We start from the raw sequence: 23663 nt of genomic DNA on the forward strand, positions 1-23663 counted from the left end.
GAAACGAACATGCTGGCTGGATCAAATAAGCATGAAAAAAAGTAATCTCGTGTGTGCTGTTGTTGACGTTGCAGAGCTAGTAAAATAATAAGAATTACCAATGACATTTATTTTCTACTCATAGTTTTATTATTGGTCAATGACACAGATTCATGCCCCCAGACTTCTCTCTATCCAAGAGATACCCTGGGTTAATGGCTTAACGTTATGTGCATTAAAAATAGTGATTTGTGGCCAGAGGAAAGAATAACCATGACAAAGATGAAAGAGAATTAGCCAATTTATTCTCAGGGTTAGAATAATATTGTGGAATATGAGCTGGTTGTAGTAACCTGGACACCATCCAACGCACAATAGAGTGTTATGAAACACTCAGAAAAAAAGTGGGGGTACAAGTTACAGGTAGAGGGTGACAGATAGAGAGAGAGGGAAGGAATTATATGTGTGTGTGTGTGTGTGTGAGCACAATCAATCAATTAATACAATTTATAGAATCAATTGTGCACACACATAGGCTAATCAGTAATGTAATTCAAACTGAGATAACTAATTGTGAGGTGGAATATTCCATCAAATCAAATTTGATTTGTCACCTGCCGAATACAACGGGTGTAGACTTTACCGTTAAATGCATGCTAAAGATCCCTTCCCAAAGATGCAGAGGTAAAACATACAAATATATAAAGAGTAACACAAAATAAAATTCATAAGAATGGAGCTATATACAGGCAGTACTAGTAACAGATCAGTGTGCAGGGGTACGGGGTAATTGAGGTAGATACAGTGCCTTCAGAAAGTGTTCACACCCTCTGAAATGTTCAACATTTTGTTGTGTTACGAAGTGGGAATAAAATTGATCTACACAAATGTCAACGATCTACACAAAATTCTCTGTAATGTCAAATTGGGAGAAAAATCTAACATTGTATATATTTAAATAAAACACGAATAAATCTTGATTAGATACTGTAAGTATTCAACATCCTGAGTCGATACATGTTAGAATTACCTTTTACAGTGATTACAGCAGTGAGTATTTTTGCGTAGGTCTCTAAGAGCTTTCCACACCTGGATTGTGCAACATTTGCCCATTATTCTTTTTAAAGTTCTTCAAGCTCTGTCAAATTGGTTTATGATCATTGCTAGACAACCATTTTCAGGTCTTGTCATAGATTTTCAAGCAGATTTAAATCAAAACTGTAACTCGACCACTCAGGAACATTCACTGTCTTCTTGGTAAGCAACTCGAGTGTAGATTTGGCCTTGTGTTTTAGGTTATTGTCCTGCTGAAAGATCAATTCATCTCCCAGTATCTGGTGGAAAGCAAATTGAACCAGGTTTTCCTCTAAGGTTTTGCTTGTGCAGATAGTCCGGGTAACCATTTACTTAACTATTTAGCAGACTGATGGCTTTTTAGCAGTCCATGAACAGACTGTTAGGTTATGTCAAATATTCAAGTGCAGAAAACATACAATACTCCCAGACAAATGAAACAACTTATTTGTGCACTTTGAGGACAATACAGTGCTACCGACACGGTCCGCTACCAAAGACTGTGGGCTCTCCTTCTCCGTGGCCGACTTGAGTAAAACATTTAAACGTGTTATGTTAACCCTCGCAAGGCTGCCGGCCCAGACGGCATCCCTAGCAGCGTCCTCAGAGCATGCACAGACCAGCTGTCTGGTGTGTTTACAGACATATTCAATCAATCCCTATCCCAGTCTGCTGTCCCCACATGCTTCTAGATGGCAAGCATTTTTCCTGTTCCCAAGAAAGCTAAGGTAACTGAACTAAATTACTATTGCCCCATAGCACATACTTCTTTCATCATGAAGTGCTTTGAGAGACTAGTCAAGGATCATATCACCTCCACCCTTCCTGTTACCCTAGACCCACTCCAATTTGCTTACCACCCCAATAGGTCCAGAGACAATGCAATCAACATCATCCTGCACACTGCCCTATCCCATCTGAACAAGAGGAATATCTATGTAAGAATGCTGTTCATTGACTACAGCTCAGCATTCAACACCATAGTACCCGCCAAACTCATCACTAAGCTTGAGACGTTGGGTCCCGACCCCGCCCTGCGCAACTGGGTCCTAGACTTCCTGACGGACCGCCCCCAGGAGGTGAAGGTAGGAAACAACATCTCCACTCCGCTGATCCTCAACAATGGGGCCCCACAAGGGTGCATGCTCAGCCCCCTCCTGTACTCCCTGTTCACCCACGACTGCGTGGCCATGTACGCCTCCAACTCAATCAACAAGTTTGCAGACGACACTACAGTGGTAGGCTTGATTACCAACAACGACGAGACAGCCTACAGGGAGGAAGTGAGGGCCCTCGGAGTGTGGTGTCAGGAAAATAAAAGAGATGATTGTGGACTTCAGGAAACAGCAAAGGGAGCACCCACCTATCCACATCAGAAGGGACAGCAGTGGAGAAGGTGGAAAGTTTTAAGTTCCTCGGTGTACATATCACCGACAAATTGAAATGGTCCACACACACAGACAGTGTGGTGAAGAAAGAGCAACAGCACCTTTTTCAACCTCAAGAGGCTGAAAAAATGTGGCTTGTCACCGAAAACCCTCACTAACTTTTACAGGTCCACAATTGAGAGCATCCTGTCGGGCTGTATATGCTGTATATGCTGGTACGGCAACTGTAACACCCACAACCGCATAGCTCTCCAGAGGGTGGTGCGGTCTGCACAACACATCACTGGGGGGAAACTACCTGCCCTCCAGGACACCTACAGCACCCAATGTCACAGGAAGGCAAAAAATATCATCAAGGACAATAACCACCCGAGCCACTACCTGTTCACCACGCTTCCATCCAGAATGCGAGGTCAGTGCAGATGCATCAGAGCTGGACCAGAGAGATTGAAAAAAAACTTCTATCTCAAGGCCATCAGATTGTTAAACAGCTACCACTAGCACAGAGAGGGGGCTGCCTACCTACAGACTTGATATCATTGGCCACTTTAATAAATGGAACACTAGTCACTTTAATAAAGCCACTTATTACTCATCTCATTTGTATATACTGTATTCTTCACTATCTATTCTTTACTATCTATTGCATCTTAGCTGCTCTGTCACTTCTCCTCCATATATTTTACAATTATATATTCTCATTCCATTCCTTTACTAGAGTGTGTGAATTTGTTAGATATTAGGTTTTGTTGTGGAATTGTTAGATATTACCTGTTAGATATTGCTGCACTGTTGGATCTAGAAGTATAAGCGTTTCGCTACACTCGCAATAACATCTGCTAACCATGTGTACGTGACCAAAAACATTTAATTTGATCTCATTCTCACCCTAATGAAAAAAAGTATTAATTACAAACAATGCACTGTCCAATAAAGCATCACACAGATTCTTTTAGATGAAACATCTAACTACAAAATGTTTATAGGCATATTTCATATTTAATGAGCTGAAGTTAAACCACTATGTGGGGAGAGTTGTTCTAACGGATAGGCTACAAACATCTGATTACGCATGCATACAGACGGTACTTTCCTATATGTGTTCTCAAAATGTGAAATCAATTTAATTTAGAATGAAACCTCTTCAAATTAAATGAGCAAAAGGACATGGGGTAGAGAAATCCAAATAAAGCTGTCACTATGGGTAAGATATTCAATAAGCACTGTACATTTACGGTTGTGGAAAGTAATATATATATGTATTTGTAATTTTTGTTACTTTTTTATGTATGTATATATATATATTACTTTCCAGAACTGCAAATGTACAATGCTTATTGAATAACTTACCCATAGTGACAGCTTTATTTGGTTTTCTCCACCCCATGTCCTTTTGCTTTTATAATTTGAAGAGGTTTCATTCTAAATTGAATTGATTGCACACAAATAATGTTTTACCACCACTTTGATACATAAGACTCTGAAAATATATGCAGAATACTCACTTACTTTCAACAGATCCCATGAATTGCACAGTCTTCTTCCATTGTCAATCTCATCTTGATCAGCTCATTGATTTAACATGTACTTTCTCAGGCATGTATTTTCCCTAGGCTAATGTTAGAAAATAACAGGTCCTATCCTCTCCATAGTGCTCTGTCGCTCCTTTCCTCCTCGCTGTTGGTTCTCTCCTCTCCACCAACATGCCCTAGAGAAGCAAAAAAGACATGTCTTGATCCTCTCCCTGCTTATTCATTTTTATAAAGGAGGAGAGGCTCCCGTTCTAGCTGAGAAAGTGTCCTGTTTCAAGTCTTGAATTCGGGGTGAGTGTACTTTATGTGTGATGTTGTTCACTCAGTCACTAGTTGGATGTGGGAAGTTCCAGCTAGCCTACTTCGACATCACTAGATTTGCTAATTGAATTATGTTGCGACTGTAATAACGTTGTAGCCTACAGTACCTAATGGAGAGCTTTGCTAGTTTCTTGGCAGAGGTCACAGTTCGCTCACTCACGAGGCCACAATATTTAACACAATTTCTAAAATACAAATTCAAGACTATTCAGTCATGTGAAATTCCTAGATTAGGGCCTAATGAATTTATTTAAATTGACTAATTTCCTTATATGAACTGTAATTCAGTAAAATTGTTGAAATTGTTGCATGTTGCGTTTACATTTCTTTTCAGTATAAATTGTTTTCAATTAGAAATACATGTACTGGTTTGAGTGTGTGTAAATAAATGTGAAAATATACAGATGAAACCTGTAAATCATAACACATTGGTTTATAAAATGAATGTGTATCTTTGAAGTCCACTTCCATTGTCCTCTTTGGTGAAAATGTTTAAAATTTTCAGCTCATTTGTGAATGCATCTTGTTTGGAAAGCATGGAAGTCACAGTATTATTTTTCCTTTGAACCAGTGATAAGTGAAAAAACCAACCCAACAACCAGGTTTTTGGTTGAGATAGAAATGATCAAATCTCTTTGTATCCCTAATCTCAATCTGCAATACTGGAAAGGTGTCCTCACAGGGAATAGAATAGTGTCAGTTTAAGAGATATAGAAACCCCCTTATTACTCAGACCAATTTGTGTATCCCGGCAATAGACATTATGAACAAACCAGACAGGCAAGTTTGGGTCATCTGTTATCCACCAGACCAAGGAACAATCTTCTAAAATCAACAGTTATATACAGAGCCATCACTGAATGGAACTCCTTACCAACTGATATTTCCCAAGTGAACAGTAAATTCACATTCAAGAAAACACTTCTTAGATGTTAAGTCCCCTGTATGGTGCAAAATTGTAACAAGGCCACTTTTTCTTGGATACAGACAAACAAAATCATGTTGTGCTTAAAGCTGAAGTGAACTATTCTACAGTCGTGGCCAAAAGTTTTGAGAATGACACAAATATACATTTTTACAAAGTCTGCTGCCTCAGTTTGTATGATGGCAATTTGCATATACTCCAGAATGAAGAGTTGTATGAAGAGTGATCAGATGAATTGCAATTAATTGCAAAGTCCCTCTTTGCCATGCAAATGAACTGAATCCCCCAAAAACATTTCCACTGTATTTCAGCCCTGCCACAAAGGCCCAGCTGACATCATGTCAGTGATTTTTTCGTTAACACAGGTGTGAGTGTTGACGAGGACAATCACTCTGTCATGCTGATTGAGTTCGAATAACAGACTGAAAGCTTCAAAATGAGGGTGGTGCTTGGAATCATTGTTCTTTCTCTGTCAACCATGGTTTCCTGCAAGGAAACACGTGCCATCATCATTGCTTTGCACAAAAAGGGCTTCAAAGGCAAGGATATTGCTGCCAGTAAGATTGCACCTAAATCAACTATTTATCGGATAATCAAGAACTTCAAGGAGAGCGGTTCAATTGTTGTGAAGAAGGCTTCAGGGTGCCCAAGAAAGTCCAGTAAGCACCAGGACCGTCTCCTAAAGTTGATTCAGCTGCGGGATCGGGGCACCACCAGTACAGAGCTTGCTCAGGAATGGCAGTAGGCAGGTGTGAGTGCATCTGCACGCACAGTGAGGCGAAGACTTTTGGAGGATGGCCTGGTGTCAAGAAGGGCAGCAAAGAAGCCACTTCTCTCCAGGAAAAACATCAGGGACAGACTAATATTCTGCAAAAGGTATAGGGATTGGACTGCTGAGGACTGGGGTAAAGTAAATATTTCTGATGAATCCCATTTCCGATTGTTTGGGGCATCCGGAAAAAATATTGTCCTCAGAAGACAAGGTGAGCGCTACCATCAGCCCTGTGTCATGCCAACAGTAAAGCATCCTGAGACCATTCATGTGTGGGGTTGCTTCTCAGCCAAGGGAGTGGGCTCACTCACAATTTTGCCTAAGAACACAGCCATGAATAAAGAATGGTACCAACACATCCTCCGAGAGCAACTTCTCCCAACCATCCAGGAACAGTTTGGTGATGAACAATGTCTTTTCCAGCATGATGGAGCACCTTGCCATAAGGTAAAAGTGATAACTAACTGGCTCGGGGAACAAAACATCGATATTTTGGGTCCATGGCCAGGAAACTCCCCAGACCTTAATCCCATTGGGAACTTGTGGTCAATCCTCAAGAGGCGGGTGGACAAACAAAACCCCACAAATTCTGACACACTCCAAGCATTGATTATGGAAGAATGGGCTGCCATCAGTCAGGATGTGGCCCAGAAGTTAATTGACAGCATGCCAGGGCAGATTGCAGAGGTCTTGAAAAAGAAGGCCAACACTGCATCAACTTCATGTCATTGTCAATAAAAGCCTTTGACACTTATGAAATGCTTGTAATTATACTTCAGTATTCCATAGTAACATCTGACAAAAATATCTAAAGACACTGAAGCAGCAAACTTTGTGTAAATTAATATTTGTTTCTTTCTCAAAACTTTTGTCCACGACTGTACATACATTTGAATGATGTCTCTGCGCCTCTCAGTGGACGTTCAGGATAAAAGTCTCTGTCATCAGTTATATGAAATAATGGCAATATTGTACTGTCACAAAGTATGATGTTATTTATTTTACAGTTATAGGAAAGGTGAAATATTATAGTTAGTCATTTATAATTAGATTTTTATTATATTTAGACCTATTGCCCCACTTTTGTTGAATAGGAAAAATAATAATACATGATTATTCATATTTTCACAATATTTGTACTATGTACTATTTTTGCAAGAAAGGTGAGTTCCAGATCTTTCTAAAACAGTACCAGTTATTATTTATGACCATCTCCTGAAAAATTATTACATTTGGGTAAGTCTATTTAGGCAGAAATTTTGCCCAATCATTCAGTCTTATATCTTCTTTTGAGACTGTTTAGTGTATGAGCTCTTCTGTCCCAATTCCCATATTGAATAGGTACTACTTCTCTAAAAAGGTACAATCCCAACGGAGCCCAGAGGAGCGCAGAGACGACAAGCATAAGGGTGTGGGGTAATCCTGCACAGACTTCATCCTGCGCTGCCACTTTAAGAGTTGTCATGAAGGAAGACATTGAACTGAAGTTGGGGCATGATACGGAAGTGGGAGCGGGAAGACGCATTCGAGGGTTCGACTTCAAACTAGGAAGCAAAATATAATCCATCGTTCTATATTGTAGTAGGCAGTTTTAGCACAGCTGTGCTGGACTGCGGTCGACATGGATGATAGTTCTGATGGTATGGGTGGGGTTGATGAAAGTCATGTACCTGGATGGTCTGTGGTGAAATGTTAAAGGAAAAAGAATGGCACTGCTATAAGCGCTGCTGACAGCAGTGGCACTTCTAGTGTTGAGAACATGAAGAGGGTGAAGGTAGTGAAAAACAAAAGTAACGATGTGTCGGAGTGGAAAGTTGTAATCGTGTTTGATGTGACCACGGGGTCTGATCTACACCCTATTCGATTAACCAATGCTGTTAAGAAAGTGATAGGTGAAGTCACATTAGCCCGGTTCATTGGTAATTGTAGACTGTTAATATTCTGTGCTGACCATATTCAGCAAGGGAATATTCTGAAAATGAAAACTCTCAATGGGAAGAAAATTACAACTCATTTCCCTGGAGCTTCGACTAAGCTGGGGGGGGGGGGGCATTTCATAGATTATATAGTAAAAGAAAATGTACAGGGGGCATAGTGGTTTAAGTCAAAAGGCTGTGCAGTAAGAAAGAGGGGCAGAGAATGGGAAAAACTGTCAATACTATTACAGTTTGAGAAGGTTCTACCTAAGAAAATACAGATGGGCATCCTGGCTTTCCATTTTAAATGCCGAAGATTGGGACATGCAGTGGCTCCGTGCAAAGGAAATAAAATATGTGCTATTGTGGAGGGGAACATAATTATAGTGAATGGGTGAACAATGTCAAAGTTAACTGTTGTAATTGTGGGGGGGAACACAGTGCAGCATTTGGTGGATGCCACGTGCAGAAAGAGGCTAGAGAGACCCAAAGATATAAAATCACCCATAATGTCTCTCAAGGCAGATTGGTGGGACTAATAGGCATAATGACGGAGATAAAAGGGTTACTCCTGGAATAAGTGGACCTACTGTAGGAAATATTGCTTATGTTGGTCCAGACACGGATATGAGACTTGTTCAGAAATCTTGATCTCACAGATATGTTGTTTCAAAGAACACCTTAATACTTAATCAGATTGACTTCATAGCCTTCATTGGAAAGGTTATCAACATGACTGCGTTTGTGGAAAGAACAACTGCCAAGTTGAAGATCATTGTGGAAGCAGCAAAATAGTTTTTAGGAGTAACAGATGTTACTGTCGTCATGATTGTTGACATGTTGACTCCTAATAATAATAATGATGGAACATCACAATATGATGATAATTGATAATTAGAGTCATGGTTTTTGTTATCCTTCAGTGGAATGCCAGAAGCCTTATTGCTAACGGTCAGGAGTTTATGTGATACAGTATGTGATGTGATACAGTATGTGTTCAAGAAACATGGCTTAGAACACATTTTGATGTTATTATTCCTGTTTATTGCTGAATCATATCTGATAGATCAACTGGACAGGGTGGTGGGTATGCTACGTTCATAAGGGAAGGTCTTTGTCGGAGAAAACTTGTAAATACTATTCATTTATTGAGTTAATGTTGAATAATAGAAGAGAACATTTAGCATTTGTAAGTGTGTTTCACAGTAGGTTAGAGAAATATTGAATGCATAAAAGAATGTGTCTGTTAGAATAGAGCATCCTGTGTAAGTGTGAAGTTTCCTGTTTTGTCTATTCTCAGAAGAGCAGGCGAGACTGAGTTCCGAGAAAGAGAAGTAAGCTAGGTTCTGCGATACCACTGATGTTTCCTGTTTTGTGCTAGAGTTGATTAACTGCAGGCATGAATAATAATTATAGATGCACCCTGCTAGACAAAGGAGCTATTAAAGTAGAACATGGTGACAGAGTTAGAGAAGGGGAGGGGCATTTATAAAATGTGTTGTATATGCCGATAAGAATGCGGTGATTGACAGAGTCGAAAGCCTTGGCCAGGTCGATGAAGACGGCTGCACAGTACTGTCTTTTATCGATGGCGGTTATGATATCGTTTAGGACCTTGAGTGTGGCTGAGGTGCACCCATGACCAGCTCGGAAACCAGATTGCATGGTGGAGAAGGTACGGTGGGATTCGAAATGGTCGGTGATCTGTTTGTTAACTTCTCTGGGATATGTGGGACGCTAACGTCCCACTTGGCCAAAAGCCAGTAAAAATGCAGAGCGCCAAATTCAAATATATTACTATAAAAATCAAACTTTCATAAAATCACACATGAAAGATTCCAAATTAAAGCTACACTGGTTGTGAATCCAGCCAACATGTCAGAATTCAAATAGGCTTTTCGGCGAAAGCAAACGATGCTATTATCTGAGTTAGCACTATTGTAAACAAAGAAATTCTACAAAGTAGTCACCCTTTGCCCTGATTACAGCGTTGCACCACACTCCTGGCATTCGCTCATCCAGCTTTATGAGTGTAACGTGTACGCTGGGAGTCAGGAAGCAAGTACTGGGAGTGACTTTAACAATAACTAACACAAGGAACAAAACAAGAAACATGAGTAGCATACAGACATGAAACACTGAAACAAAAACAATAACACCTAGGGAAAGAACCAAAGGGAGTGACATATATAGGGAAGGTAATCAGGCAGGTGATGGAGTCCAGGTGAGTCTGAGGCGCTGGTGCGAGTAACGATGGTGACAGCTGTGCGTAATAATGAGCAGCCTGGTGACCTCGAGCGCCAGAGAGGGAGTATACATGACAATGAGGTAGTCACCTGGAATGCATTTCAATTAACAGGTGTGCCTTGTGAATTCGTGAAATGTATTTCCTTCTTAATGCGTTTGAGCCAATCAGTTGTGTTGTGACAAGGTAGACGTGGTATACGGAAGATAGCCCTATTTGGTAAAAGATCAAGTCCATATTAAATAAGCAAAAAGAAACACCAGTCCATCATTACTTTAAGATATGAAGGTCAGTCAAATTTCAAGAACTTTGACAATTTCTTCAAGTGCAGTCGCAAAAACCATCAAGCGCAATGATGAAACTGGCTCTCATGAGGGCCGCGACAGGAAAGGAAGACCCAGAGTTACCTCTGCTGCAGAGGAAGAAGTCCATTAGAGTTAACTACACCTCAGATTGCAGCCCAAATAAATGCTTCACAGAGTTCAAGTAACAGACATATCTCAACATCAACTGTTCAGAGGAGACTGCGTGAATCAGGCCTTCATGGTCAAATTACTGCAAAGAAACCACTACTAAAGGACACCAATAACAAGAAGAGATTTGCTTGGGCCAAGAAACACAATTAATCAAAATATATTTTGATTTGTTTAACACTTTTTTGGTTACTACATGATTCCATGTGTGTTATTTCAAAGTTTTGATGTCTTTACTATAATTCTAAAATGTAGAAAATAGTCAAAATAAAGAAAAACCCTTCAATGAGTAGGTGTGTCTAAAGTTTTGACTGGTACTGTATAGTTACACAAGTTTTACACTTTTTTGTTGTTGACCAATTGTGACCTAATGGGCCAGCCATCACTGAAACTATATCCTGTTTCAATCAACTCTGGTCTTCCCTATGTAGGGTATAATAAGGAGAACATAATATGCTCTAGAGTTTACTAGACTACTTTTGGCACATTAGTAACTGTATATGGCCTGTAACAATCTGCACAGCATGCAATTTACACTTTGTCATGTGGTAAACCAAGGCCATGTTCGAACATTCCCTCAAACAAAGATCTAGAAAAACGGTTGATTGGAAACAAAGGGTCTTCTTGTAATGGTACATTTGACACAGCAGTATTCTCCCTCGCCTGCCTTTAGTTTGTTTTTGTTTTTTTGCTTGGTCATCATTGGCAGAGCGTTTGTAATGTCAGCCACAAAGGCTAACAAACTCTGGAAGGTCCCACGCGTGAGGCTTGCGTGGGAACAGGCCAGCGTGAGATTTTTGGGGGTCTATTTCGCAGCCGCCCAGTGCCAGGCAGCCTTTAGTCTAAAATGAGACAGCTGAGGGTGAGCACCCGAGTTTTCACACACTAAAGGTGCCGCAGGGAAGAACGCACTCCGGGGATAACACCAACCGATGCAGCGGGATAGCGACGACCACCACCATGTACAAGACCAGTTACCTGCGCGAGGTGCGCAAGGAGAAGTATGAGCGTTCTGATGTCTTCGAGGAGCCCTACGGCCCTGATGCATCCGCGGGCATCTCAGCCATCCAGGGCTGGGAGAGCCTGCAGGAGCTAAACAGCCGCTTCGCCCGCTATATTAATCGGGCACGCGTGCTGGAGCAGCGCAATTCCGTGTTCCGCAAGCAGCTAGAGACGCTGCAGCGGATGGAAGAGGCCAGTGGGCTTGAGGAGGCCTTTACTGAACAGATTGGCCTGAACCGGCAGCGCATCTGCGAGCTCTCCGCCAACCGTGCCAAACTTGAGCGCGAGCTGAAGGACGCATGCCGCATGCTGGACGAGTTCACCAACAAGTAAGTGATGTGCTTGCTTTTGAAAGTGTAAGTGCGTGTGTTTGTGTGTGCGTCAGTAGGGCTATGTGCTTTTTTTAACTGATGTGTGGGTCAGAGAGAATGAAAGTGTGTATGGGCTACCCTCTGTGCATACACAGTGCAGTGGTGAGCCCTTATGTAGACCAGGTGCAGCGTAAACTGATTTTGTGCTGGTGAAGGCTTCCAGATAACCTGATCTTATCTCTGTGATAAATTGTCCAACTGCTAAAAGTCTGTCTTCAATAAAGGTGTCTATTGCCTTGGAAATCAGCCATGGTAAGTGTCATGGATTTCTAAATTCTAACACCAAGACAGGATTTAGATGAATGCTGCACAGGTGGTTGTGTTCTGAAAAAGGGAAGCAACAGCCATTTCAAGTGCTCTCAATGAGAGCCAGGTTGATGTCTGTATTGATTAATAGTTCATCAATACAGACATTGGAAAGTCAGAAAAGCCCTGAAGATGAAAATCAATCCTCTTACGTGCTCAACACACAAACTTGTTAAAATCACAGATCAATAAAAGGTAGGCCACACATAATTGTGGAATTCCTGAATTTATGTTTTGTGATTTATGTTTTGTCCTCCATAGATACAGAAATGAGTGTGAGTTTCAAGAACAGCTGCGGGGTACATTGGAACAACTCAACAAGGTATGTGTGTGAGTCCTATGACAATTTCTGAGTTTTTTGTTTGTTTTTATTATTCAAAAAATGGACTGATTCTTTCTTTAGTTAAAATACACAAATAGGGGTGGTTTCCCAGACACAGATTAAGCCTAGTCCTGGACCCAAAAATATTTTTGATGGATATTCTTTATTGAGTTTGCTTTTTAGTCCAGGACTACAGAAAACCTCATCTGTTTCTGGGAAATCTCCTAATCTCCTAAACTGTCATGCTGCATTATTAGCAGCATAGTCATAAAAACAAGTTGTGAACCCAACTTGTGAGTAATGTTTTCTGCATACCCCTGTGCATGAAAGGGGCTTTGCAATGTGACACAAAAAAGTATGTATTATATAATTTGTCTGGTTAATAATCTACAAGCTTTGTCCAGAGTGTCAGAATCATAATTCAATTGTGTAACTGCAACCCTGGTAGGACTTTGTGGTCTGAGAGACAAAGCTTATGAGATCAGGACAATACAGTGTGGTGATGGAACTGAATTAAAATTGCTTCTATTGATCTTAGAGGCTTTGGACTTAATGGAGGAATGTACTAGTGAAGAAAAAGGCTTTGTGTGGTGTTCAGTTCAACAATACCAGCATTGTCATACTGTTTGAGGCTTTATGAGGATTGGAGTCGATATAGACTTATTGACTTCTCTTTCTTCTCATTTTCTTCCATCTTCTTCTCTTCCCTTCTCTTATTTTTTTCTCCTCTTCTCTCCTCGCCACTCCTCCTTTTCCCCTTTCTTCTCCTCTCCTAGGAGGCTGACCATAACCTGCTCAGGAACCTGGAGTTTCAGATCCAGACCCAGTTCCTTCAGGATGACATCAACACCACCAAAGACAGACACAGAAAGGTAAGAGGTGTACAGCATACAGTGCATTCGGAAAGTATTCAGACCGCTTGACTTTTTCCACATTTTGATATGTTACAGCCTTATTCTAAAAAAGAATCCTTTTTTAAATCCCTAATCAATCTGCACGTAATACCCCATAATGACAAAGCAAAAACAGTTTTTTTGAAATGTTTTGAAATATATAAAAAATAAGAAAATGCAAAATCACATTTACATAAGTATTCAGACTCTTTACTCAGTACTTTGTTGAAGCACCTTTGGCAGCGATTACAGGCTTGAGTCTTCTTGGGTATGACGCTACAAGCTTAACACACCTGTATTTGGGGAGTTTCTCCCATTCTTCTCTGCAGATCCTCTTAAGTGCTATCAGGTTGGATGGGGAGCGTCGCTGCACAGCTATTTTCAGGTCTCACCAGTGATGTTCGATCGGGTTCAAGTCTGGGCTCTGGCTGGGCCACTCAAGGACATTCAGAGACTTGTCCCGAAGCCACTCCTGGGTGGTCTTGGCTGTCTGCTAAGGATTGTTGTCCTGTTGAAAGGGGAACCTTCAGTCCAGATGTGACGCTTGGCATTCAGGCCAAAGAGTTTTTTCGTGGTTTCATCAGACCAGAGAATATTGTTTCTCATGGTCTGAGAATCTTTAGGTGCCTTTTGGCAAACTACAAGCGGGCTGTCATTTGCTTTATACGGAGGAGTGGCTTCCGTCTGGCCACTCTACCATAAAGGCCTGATTGGTGGAGTGCTGCAGAGATGGTTGTCCTTCTGGAAGATTCTCCCATCCCCACAGAAGAACTCTGGAACTCTGTCAGAGTGAACAGCGGGTTCTTGGTCATCTCTCTGATCAAGGCCCTTCTCCCCCGATTGCTCAGTTTGGCCGGGTGGCCAGCTCTAGGAAGAGTCTTGGTGGTTCCAAACTTCTTCCATTTAAGAATGATAATGGAGGCCACTGTGTTCTTGGGGACCTTCAATCCTGCAGAATTGTTTTGGTACCCTTCCCCAGATATGTGACTCGACACAATCCTGTCTTGGAGTTCTACGGACAATTCCTCGGTCTCATGGCTTGGTTTTGGCTCTGACATGCACTGTGAACTGTATGACCTTATATAGACAGGTGTGTGCCTTTCCAAATCATGCCCAATCAATTGAATTGACCACAGCTGGACTCCAATCAAGTTGCAGGAACATCTCAAAGATGATCAATGGAAACAGGATGCAATTTAATCCATTTAGAATAATGCTGTAACATAATAAAATGTAGAAAAAAGTCAAGGGGTCTGAATACTTTACGAATTCACTGTACAAATCACCTGCAATCTATTACAAACTCATTCTGCCTTTATACTGTACATTTATACATTTACATCAGATTTATTGGTAAAGGATACAGATACAGAGTGCATAGCATCCCGTATTACAATTTACACATGTAGGATCTAAATTTGACCAATTCTGTCACTGGTAAAATAATAGGGTGGGTGATTAGAGTACATAGACATTGTGTACTGTACTCTAATACTGCAACCTTGTTAAATACACCCACCCTGTATGACATTTCTCTTTATTTTCCTCAGAGTTGTGTGCGCTGTGTATGTGGAGTCCAGGGTCTAATCATTTCTTGGGAAATGTCTCCTCCCCCCGTAGAACCTGTCAGAGATCCAGACCTACGTGAATATCCTCCACCAGATCAACCAGACGATACACCTGGTGCCAAATATGGCCGTGGGCACCTCTGAGGTAAGGTCTCCCCCTGTCACATGCGTTTGTCTGTTTCCAGGGGAACCAGCTGAGTCAGACCACAGGTGTCAGACCAGATAACAATAGGGCCTTGAAATCAGCTACGTGTGCAGAACTTTGTGGATAACCGTGTGTCCGTGACTGGAAAATGTGCTGTGATGCTTTCAAATGTGTTCCAATGTGTTGAGGTGTACTGACCTTTCTGTGAAGTGTGACTGCCTTTTATAATAAGCTTCTGTGTGTTATGACAGGTAATCCCAGCTCTGTGTGTCATGTTGTCTCTCAGCAGAAAGTATGCTGATGCAGTCAGTTAGTCTGTAAGCTGTTTGCTTGTCTGTGTTTGAAGTTTCAAGTAAAGCACTTGATGTTTTGAATGCCTATCTAGTTGTAATATAACTCGCCTGTCTTGTCTCTGTGTGATCTCTATGTGTTATAACTGGCCTGTAGTCCCTCTGTGTGGTCTCTGTGTTATAACTGGCCTGTCTTGCCTCTGTGTGATCAGTGTGTATTATAACTGGTTTGTCCTCCCTCTGTGTGAAGGAGCAGGAGAAGCAGCTGGCCCAGAGGAGAGTTCCAGCCCTGCAGAGTCAGCTGGAGGAGTACAAGAGCGCCCTCTGCCAGCTCCAAGCACAGAAGCAGCATTTGCAGTACGAGGTAGGTCCCTGTCTCCGTCACTATGACAATTTAGGAAGCATCTCAAGCTCAATTGTTTGAAATTGTCCCACTCCAAATCAACCCTTAAGCCCTAGCCCCTATGCATATTAGTGAGGAAGGGAGATGAGGTAGCCGCTTTACTTGAGGTAGAAAGTTGAGATGTACCCATGGAGTACACTACATACTGTAAATTGGTTGTAGTTGCAAAGGGGTGCCAGTAGGTGCCAGTCATCACCTGCAGATGAGTGAGTAAAGGTGATAAAAGCTACAGAGATGTAGGAAAATACAGGTGTATTTCTTAGAAAACTAATATTAGTAAAAAATAATACATCAAACATCAAAGTCCATGTTTATTTTCTCGAAAGTTGTGACTTTATTGAATAATATTTTAGATGAACATCCCCTCAAATGTCCCTACATATTTTTGCTACCTCAGCTTTACTCTCAAATTATGCTTTTCACTTTGTTCATTTTCTGTAGCTTGTACCTCATAGCTGTCTGCGTTCCCTAGAAAAAAGGTTTTCAAATGGTGTTCTATAACTGAAATACGTTATATTTTAAAATGTTCGAATATAATTGTTGCAAGAAATCTGAATATTTGACCAAAAACATTTTTCATATATTTCTCTAAGGACTCCATTCCATTTTCAATCCGAGACAGGTTGCCATGAAATATTCAATATGTGGGTTGAACACCTTTGCAGTACTACAGCTGTCACCATAACATCCTCAAAGAGTACAGTAGTCATGAGTTTCTCTTGACAAAAGTTCTGATTTATTCAGTCTTTGTATAGCCAGACAGCTGGCACATGAGGTAGTTCAGTCATATTCAGATGCAAGAATGACAAAGATTGCATAAATAAATGCCATTTAGCAGACACTTTTACGTATGGGTGGTCCCAGGAATCGAACACACTACCTTGGCAATACAAGTCTGCGCTATCCCAACTGAGCTACAAAGGACCACACAAATACATAATCTGAGTTAGGCAAGAAATGTAAGGGATTGTTCATCCAATTTACAAAATGACACATTGGTTTCCGATATACAAGGTGCTTTGGTTTAGTTTCCTTGGCAGTGGCTGGCACTGTTACCAAATGCTGTTCAGCAAACGGATGATATTTAAGTGACTTTGGTGAGCTTCACAATCAATTGTAGACTTTCGGATGATCTGGACATTACTTGAACGGGATTTGTGCCACAAATTCTAAAACGTTAGCATTTGGAAACAGTGCCAGGGAAACTAAACCAATGCATGGAGTGCTGTCATACCTTGAACATAGATGCGTAATATGTAATGTAGTAATTTGGGTGAGCTATCCCTTTAAGTTTGGTTGTCATTAGCTTAACCCTTAATGGAAATATGAAATGCATTCAGTTTTTTTTAAAGAAGCAGTTTACAGTATCTCTCCGTCCATCCGTCTGTCTGTCTGTGCCAGACGTCAGTGTTGGAGAGTTCCATCAAGAGCACCCAGGAGAGCTATGACGATGAGATCCAGTTGTACAACGAGCAGATTGAGTCTCTGAGGAAGGACATCGAGGAAGCCGAGAGATCCCTGGAGAAATACACAAATGAGTGCCGCCACCTGGCCATGTACCAGACCTCACTGGAGAATGAGCTGGAGAGGTACAAGAGGATCATTGAGAACGAGGACAACAGGTAATTTTCTAACCACAACACACAGTGACCAGTGTCCTGCTGCTATTGGATATAGGCAGCACTTCAAAGTATTGACTCTTGGAAAACCAGTAGTAGACTATACTGTATCAGTCACATGGCGGCAGTTTGGGATATTATATTTGTGTGTTTTTCCACCTCAGATTTGTTCGATAATGGTTGAATATCTCTTCAGTGTTATTTATTTTTTGTGTACTATTTAATTCCCTTTAATATTGCCTAATCTTTCTTTTGTTTACTGTATTAACATGTTTTCTTTTCAGTCTCTCAATGCAAAATTCGAAAAGATTACTGCACAAAAATATAAACGCAACATGTAGTGTGTTGGTTTCATGAGCTGAAATTAAAGATCCTAGAAATGTTCCATATGCACAAAAATCGTATTTCTCTCAAATTTTGCGCACAAATGTGTTTACATCCCAGTCAATTATAATTTCTCCTTTGCAAAATTAATCCATCTACCTGACAGGTGTGGCATATCAAGAAGCTGATTAAACAGCATGATAATTACACAGGTGCATCTTGTGCTGGGGACGATAAAAGGCCACTAAAATGTGCAGTTTTGTCACATGACACAATGCCACAGATGTGTCAAGTTTTGAGGGAGCGTGCATTTGGCATGCTGACTACAGGAATGTCCACCAGAGCGGTTGCCAAATAATTTTATGTTCATTTCTCTACCAGTAGCCGACTCCAACTTCGTTTTAGAGAATTTGGCAGTACGTCCAACAGGGCTCACAACCGCAGACCACATGTAACTATGCCAGCCCAGGACCTTCACATACGGTTTCTTCACCTGCGGGATCGTCTGAGACCAGCCACCCAGACAGCTGAAACTGTGATTTTACACAACCAAAGAATTTCTGCACAAACTGTCAGAAACCTTCTCAGGGAAGCACATCTGCATTGTAGTCCTCACCAGGGTCTTGACCTGACTGCCGTTTGGTGTCGTAACCGACTTCAGTGGGCAAATGCTCACCTTCGATGGCCACTGGCACTCTGGAGAAGTGTGCTCTTCATGGACGAATCCCGGTTTCAACTGTACCAGGCAGATAACAGACAGCATGTATAGCGTCGTGTGGGTGAGCGGTTTGCTGATGTCAATGTTGTTAATGTTGGCGGTGGGGTTATGGTTTTGGCACTCATAAGCGAACACAATTGCATTTTATCAATGGCAATTTGAATGCACAGAGATACAATGATGAGATCCTGAGGCCCATTGTCGTGCCATTCATTCGCCGTCATCACCTCATGTTTCAGCATGGAAATGCATGGCCCCATGTTGCAAGGATCTGTACACAATTCCTGGAAGCTGAAAATGTCACATTTCTCCCATGGCCTGCATACTCACCAGACATGTCACCCATTGAGTATGTTTGGGATGCTCTGGATCGATGTATACGACAGCATGTTCCATTTCCCACCAATATCTAGCAAGTTTGTACAGCGATTGAAGATGAGTTCGACAACATTCCACAGGCCACAATTAACAGCCTGATCAACTCTATGCGAAGGAGATGTGTCCCGTTGCATGATCAACGCCCCTACCTTTTTTTAAGGTACTTGTGACCAACAGATGCATACACTACATATACAAAAGTATGTGGATTCAGCTATTTCAGCCACACCGTTGCTGACAGGTGTCGAAAATCGAGCACACCGCCATGCAATCTCCATAGACAAACATTGGCAGTAGAATGGCCTTACTGAAGAGCACAGACGTTCAACGTGGCACCGTCATAGGATGCCACCTTTCTAACAAGTCAGTTCATCAAATTTCTGCCCTGCTAGAGCTGCCCCAGTCAACTGTAAATGCTGTTATTGTGAAGTTGAAATGTCTAGGAGCAACAGTGGCTCAGCCGCGAAGAGGTAGGCCACACAAGCTCACAGAACGGGACTGCCGAGTGCTGAAGCGGGTAGCGCGTAAAAGTCGTCTGTCCTCGGTTGCAACACTCATTACTGAGTTTGAATCTGCCTCTGGAAGCAACGTCAGCAAAATAACTGTTCGTCAGGAGCCTCATGAAATGGGTTTGCATGGCCGAGCAGCCGCACACAAGCCTAAGATCCTTATGCGCAATGCCAAGCGTCGGCTGGAGTGGTGTAAAGCTCGCTGCCATTTGACTCTGAAGCAGTGGAAACGTATTCTCTGACGTGCTTCACCATCTGGCAGTCCGACTGACGAATCTGGGTTTGGCGGATGCCAGGAGAACGCTACCTGCCCCAATGCATAGTGCCAACTGTAAAGTTTGGTGGAGGAGGAATAATAGTCGGGGGCTGTTTTTCATGATTTGAAGCAGGGCCCTTACTTCCATTGAAGGGAAATCTTAACACTACAGCATACAATGACATTCTAGATGATTCTGTGCTTCCAACTTTGTAGCAACAGTTTGGGGAAGGCCCTTTCATGTTTCAGCATGACAATGCCCCGTGCACAAAGCACAGTTCATACAGAAATAGTTTGTTGAGATTGGTTTGGAAGAACTTGACTGGTCTGCACAGAGCCCCGACTTCAACCCCATCATACACCTTTGGGATACATTTTTTTATTCCATGTTTTATTTAACTAGGCAAGTCAGTTAAGAACAAATTCTTATTTACAGTGACAGCCGAGGAACAGTGGGTTAACTGCCTTGTTCAGTATCAGAACAACAGATTTTTACCTTGTCAGCTCCGGGATTCGAACTAGCAACCTTCCGGCTACTGACCAAAGTATGTGGACACCTGCTCGTCGAACATCTCATTCTAAAGTCATGGGCATTAATATAGAGTTGCTCTATATCTATATACACTGCATCTCAGTGCTGGAGGCGTCACTACAGACCCTGGTTCGATTGGGAGTCCCATAGGGCGGCGCACAATTGGCCCAGCGGCGTGCGGGTTAGGGTTTGGCCGGGGTAGGCCGTCATTGTAAATAAGAATTTGTTCTTAACTGACTTGCCTAGTTAAATAAAAGGTTAAATAAAACATGTACTAACACATAAAAATACACTATCACTTGCTGTGGTGGTAACTAACATTTCTTCATCATTCTCTTCCACAGGTTGAATTCAGCGATAATTGGGACTCCCATTACCTTGTTCACCACCAATTATCGCTACACCCACACACCCACTGTGTCGAGCAGGGGCAGAGGTGAGGACATGCCATGTCTCATTCCACAGCTGCTTCACACGGATAGTCTCCATACATACAGAGCAGACACACAACACCCCATCGTCATCATAGGCTATAACCACACTAGCTAGAACCCTAATGTGTTCAGCCACACAGTGATGTGTATCCTACCCACTCAGATACAAAGACCATAGAACAGAAAGCACAAGCACAATGGATCCTCCTGAGGTTTATTCATGGCAGATAAGGATGATCATGGTCCCGTAGGGGTACTATCCTCCTTGGATAATGTATTTAGAATGTGAGTGTATTGTTTTGTTATCTCCAGACATCACCCAAGCCATCCAGGACATCACCAGTGTCAAGCCTCGCCAGAAGAACCTGGCCAAGAAGGTCCTGAAGAAGAAGGAGATCAGCCCCAAAGATGTGATGGACAGCGGCCAGGAGGAGAGAGTCGGTGGAGCTGAACACATGGAGGACGAGAAGCGAGGGGTGGCAGGGGAGGAAGGCGAGGTGAAGAGGGAGGAGCAGAGGTCCCTGTACACGCCCCAGGATGTGACAGACGGGGCTCAGATCAGCAAAGCCTTCGACACGCTTTGTAACATCGTTAGAGACCGAATGAGGAAGTACAAGAAGCCAGAGCCAATTGCTGACTTTTACACCAAGGGGCGCTATGTGCTGGTGACAGGCGATGGAAGCTACCCCCACCCCCACTTCTACACCTCCAGCCCCTCCGCCGGACACGTCTTCGTCACCATCCGCAACGGCATGGTCTCCCCTTATGACCCCTTCGGGCCTTACACCCCCTCCCCCAACCCCCCTCATCCTCAGCCCATGCCACCCCCTGGTCCCCGGACCCCCACCCCACCCTCTGACGGAGAGGGGGGAAAAGGAGACGATAAGGGCGGAAAAGGTGGTGGGAAGGGGAAATCTAGGGGCGGAGACCCCGAGCCTAGGCCTAAGAACCCTACTCCCCCCCCACAGCCCAACCCTGCCCCAGCTCCAGACCCTGACCCCAAAGGCCCCAGCAATCCCTCCGGACCCAAGGGGGGTAAAGACGACAGTCACCGCAGGGGCCCTCCTCCCATGCCCTTCCCCCGCGGCGCTAGCAGCATGCCGCCTGACTCCATGAGCTACGAGAAGGTGGAGATGGTGGAGTCAGTGGAAAAGTTCTCCAACAACCGCAAGACCAGGGGCTATGAGGAGACAGCCATGGTGGTGGAGACCATGATCGAGAAGACCAGCAAAAAGAAGAACTGAGTCTGAGATAAGGTCGACCTTGGCCAAAATATCTATACAGACTCCTCACAAGTTTCACCTCACCTTATGCCAGTAAGAACAAACACTGAGCCATTATGTGACTCTGCAAAAGACACATTCTAAAGACACTGTTCCCACCCTATATGAAACCAACCTTAAAGAGACAGTTCTTCCTGATACTGCTCCTCTATTCGCTCACGCTTTCTGGCTTTGCGTTCAGCAAGTGTTAGCTGGTTCCATAATGCTGCTATTGTTGTTTTCTACCTACGCCGTAACCTTATGCCTTTACTGTCTGAAAGCATGAAGTACGAACATCAAAACTACAAGCTCCCTTGTCATCTCAACCCCCAAAGTAGAGTAAACATGGCTTTGACGTGTGAAAAAACCTCTAACATTTTTATAAATTGATGACATGCTACTGCCCTCATGGATGTTTGCCACCCTTCCAAACCAAACCTGCCCCCAAACCCAAGAGCTCATTTGTTCAATTGGATGCCGTCGACTGCCCTCAACACAGACTTTCTGTGTATAAAATTGCTTTAATAATAAAGAAGAATCAAGCTTTAAAAGCGCAAAGCTCTACTGTCTTTGTGTTTTGACGTTAGCACCGCTCTTATGACACACTCATAGCTTTGTTCCATTACAATCCATTGAAATGTGCCAAAAATATATTGATTCATATTATATTTTTTGAATAATACCAGCGGATGTTCCAGATTTTTACTTTTTGTATGCAGATAAAGCACTATTAACTTACTTTATAATGATGGTAGAGGTGATGGATGCCTAGTTTTTACCTGATCACCCTGTTTGACTTGCATACTAGAGGTATATTCATTGCGTCAGAGTGAGGAAGACTCTAGACTGAGCTAGTGCAGTGTTTAGTAAACACTGGGTGTCCCTCAGCACGGAGTGATAGGTGCAGTTACTGAAGGAGAGTCATCCATTTTTCATTGAGATGAACTGGAGGAGCAGACAGCGACCTCTGAACTCTGCATAATCCACTTTCCCTTAGAGGGACAGACAAGAGAGAGAGAAAGAGAGAGCCAGAAAACGTGTGTGTGTGTGACAGAATAACAAAAGTAAGAGATACAGAGAGTGGGAGAAGAAGAAGCTGTTTTATACTATATTCCCGGTCCTGGTCTCACACCCAGTGTGTGATGTAAATGTCCCTGTGCTTTGTGCTCTTGAGTGAACAGATAAGTGCTTCCCATTACAGCATAGGCTTCAATTGTCTGGCATTGAGCATTGTAAGGCCAAATTACTTACCTTAGAAAGTGAAATTGGAATACAGAGCCACATACCCAGGGTCTGACCTATCTTCCAGTTGTATTTCTCTTCCTCATTCAAATGACAAACAAGACATTTCTTCTACCTGCCTGTGCATTGCAGAGTGGTGCAAATCACTGAAGTGCTTTAACAAACAGCTAAAAAGATTTATTATAGTATACGACAAAGGCTATTCTGCAATACGCTTTGAGGACCACAGGCTGCAAAATAAATCACACGATCCTTGTCTTGTTTATATAGAAACAGTTGCTTGTCACAAGAATATAAACGGAAAGAAGTATCACTGCTCTGTTTGCAAGATATTAAACTTTAAGTAGAATGACACTGAAAATAATTTACAGTCACAAACTGTACAACAGTTGGTTTACCAGAGGTGGAGGAGTGGGGGAAAGCAAGAACACCATATAGTGGGTGCATTATGTTTATATACATTT

General features: G+C 42.4%; 1 protein-coding gene across 2 annotated transcripts; it reads left to right on the forward strand.

Annotated features, from left to right (window-relative positions):
• The first annotated feature begins 10912 nt into the window (after positions 1-10912).
• On the forward strand, positions 10913-22494 carry LOC120045674 (filensin-like). 2 transcript variants are annotated; one of them, XM_038990610.1, is made up of 8 exons: positions 10913-11956; positions 12566-12626; positions 13403-13498; positions 15140-15232; positions 15773-15886; positions 17327-17547; positions 20606-20697; positions 21008-22494. In XM_038990610.1, exons 1-8 carry the CDS (start codon positions 11586-11588, stop codon positions 21937-21939), a joined length of 1980 nt encoding a protein of 659 aa, XP_038846538.1. In that variant the 5' UTR covers positions 10913-11585; the 3' UTR covers positions 21940-22494. The 2 variants fall into 2 exon arrangements, with proteins under 2 accessions (XP_038846538.1, XP_038846539.1); XM_038990611.1 differs by having other exon boundaries at positions 15779-15886.
• The last annotated feature ends 1169 nt before the right edge of the window (positions 22495-23663 follow it).

This window comes from Salvelinus namaycush, chromosome 4, assembly GCF_016432855.1.
Source record: "Salvelinus namaycush isolate Seneca chromosome 4, SaNama_1.0, whole genome shotgun sequence".
NCBI lineage: Eukaryota > Metazoa > Chordata > Actinopteri > Salmoniformes > Salmonidae > Salvelinus > Salvelinus namaycush.

Excerpts from the sequence above, each read along its gene's own strand:
- LOC120045674 (XM_038990610.1), top strand. The coding sequence starts at position 11,586 with ATGTACAAGACCAGTTACCTGCGCGAGGTGCGCAAGGAGAAGTATGAG. Across the intron at positions 12,627-13,402 it reads CATTGGAACAACTCAACAAG|GAGGCTGACCATAACCTGCT; the intron begins GTATGTGTGTGA and ends CTCCTCTCCTAG. Across the intron at positions 13,499-15,139 it reads CCAAAGACAGACACAGAAAG|AACCTGTCAGAGATCCAGAC; the intron begins GTAAGAGGTGTA and ends CTCCCCCCGTAG.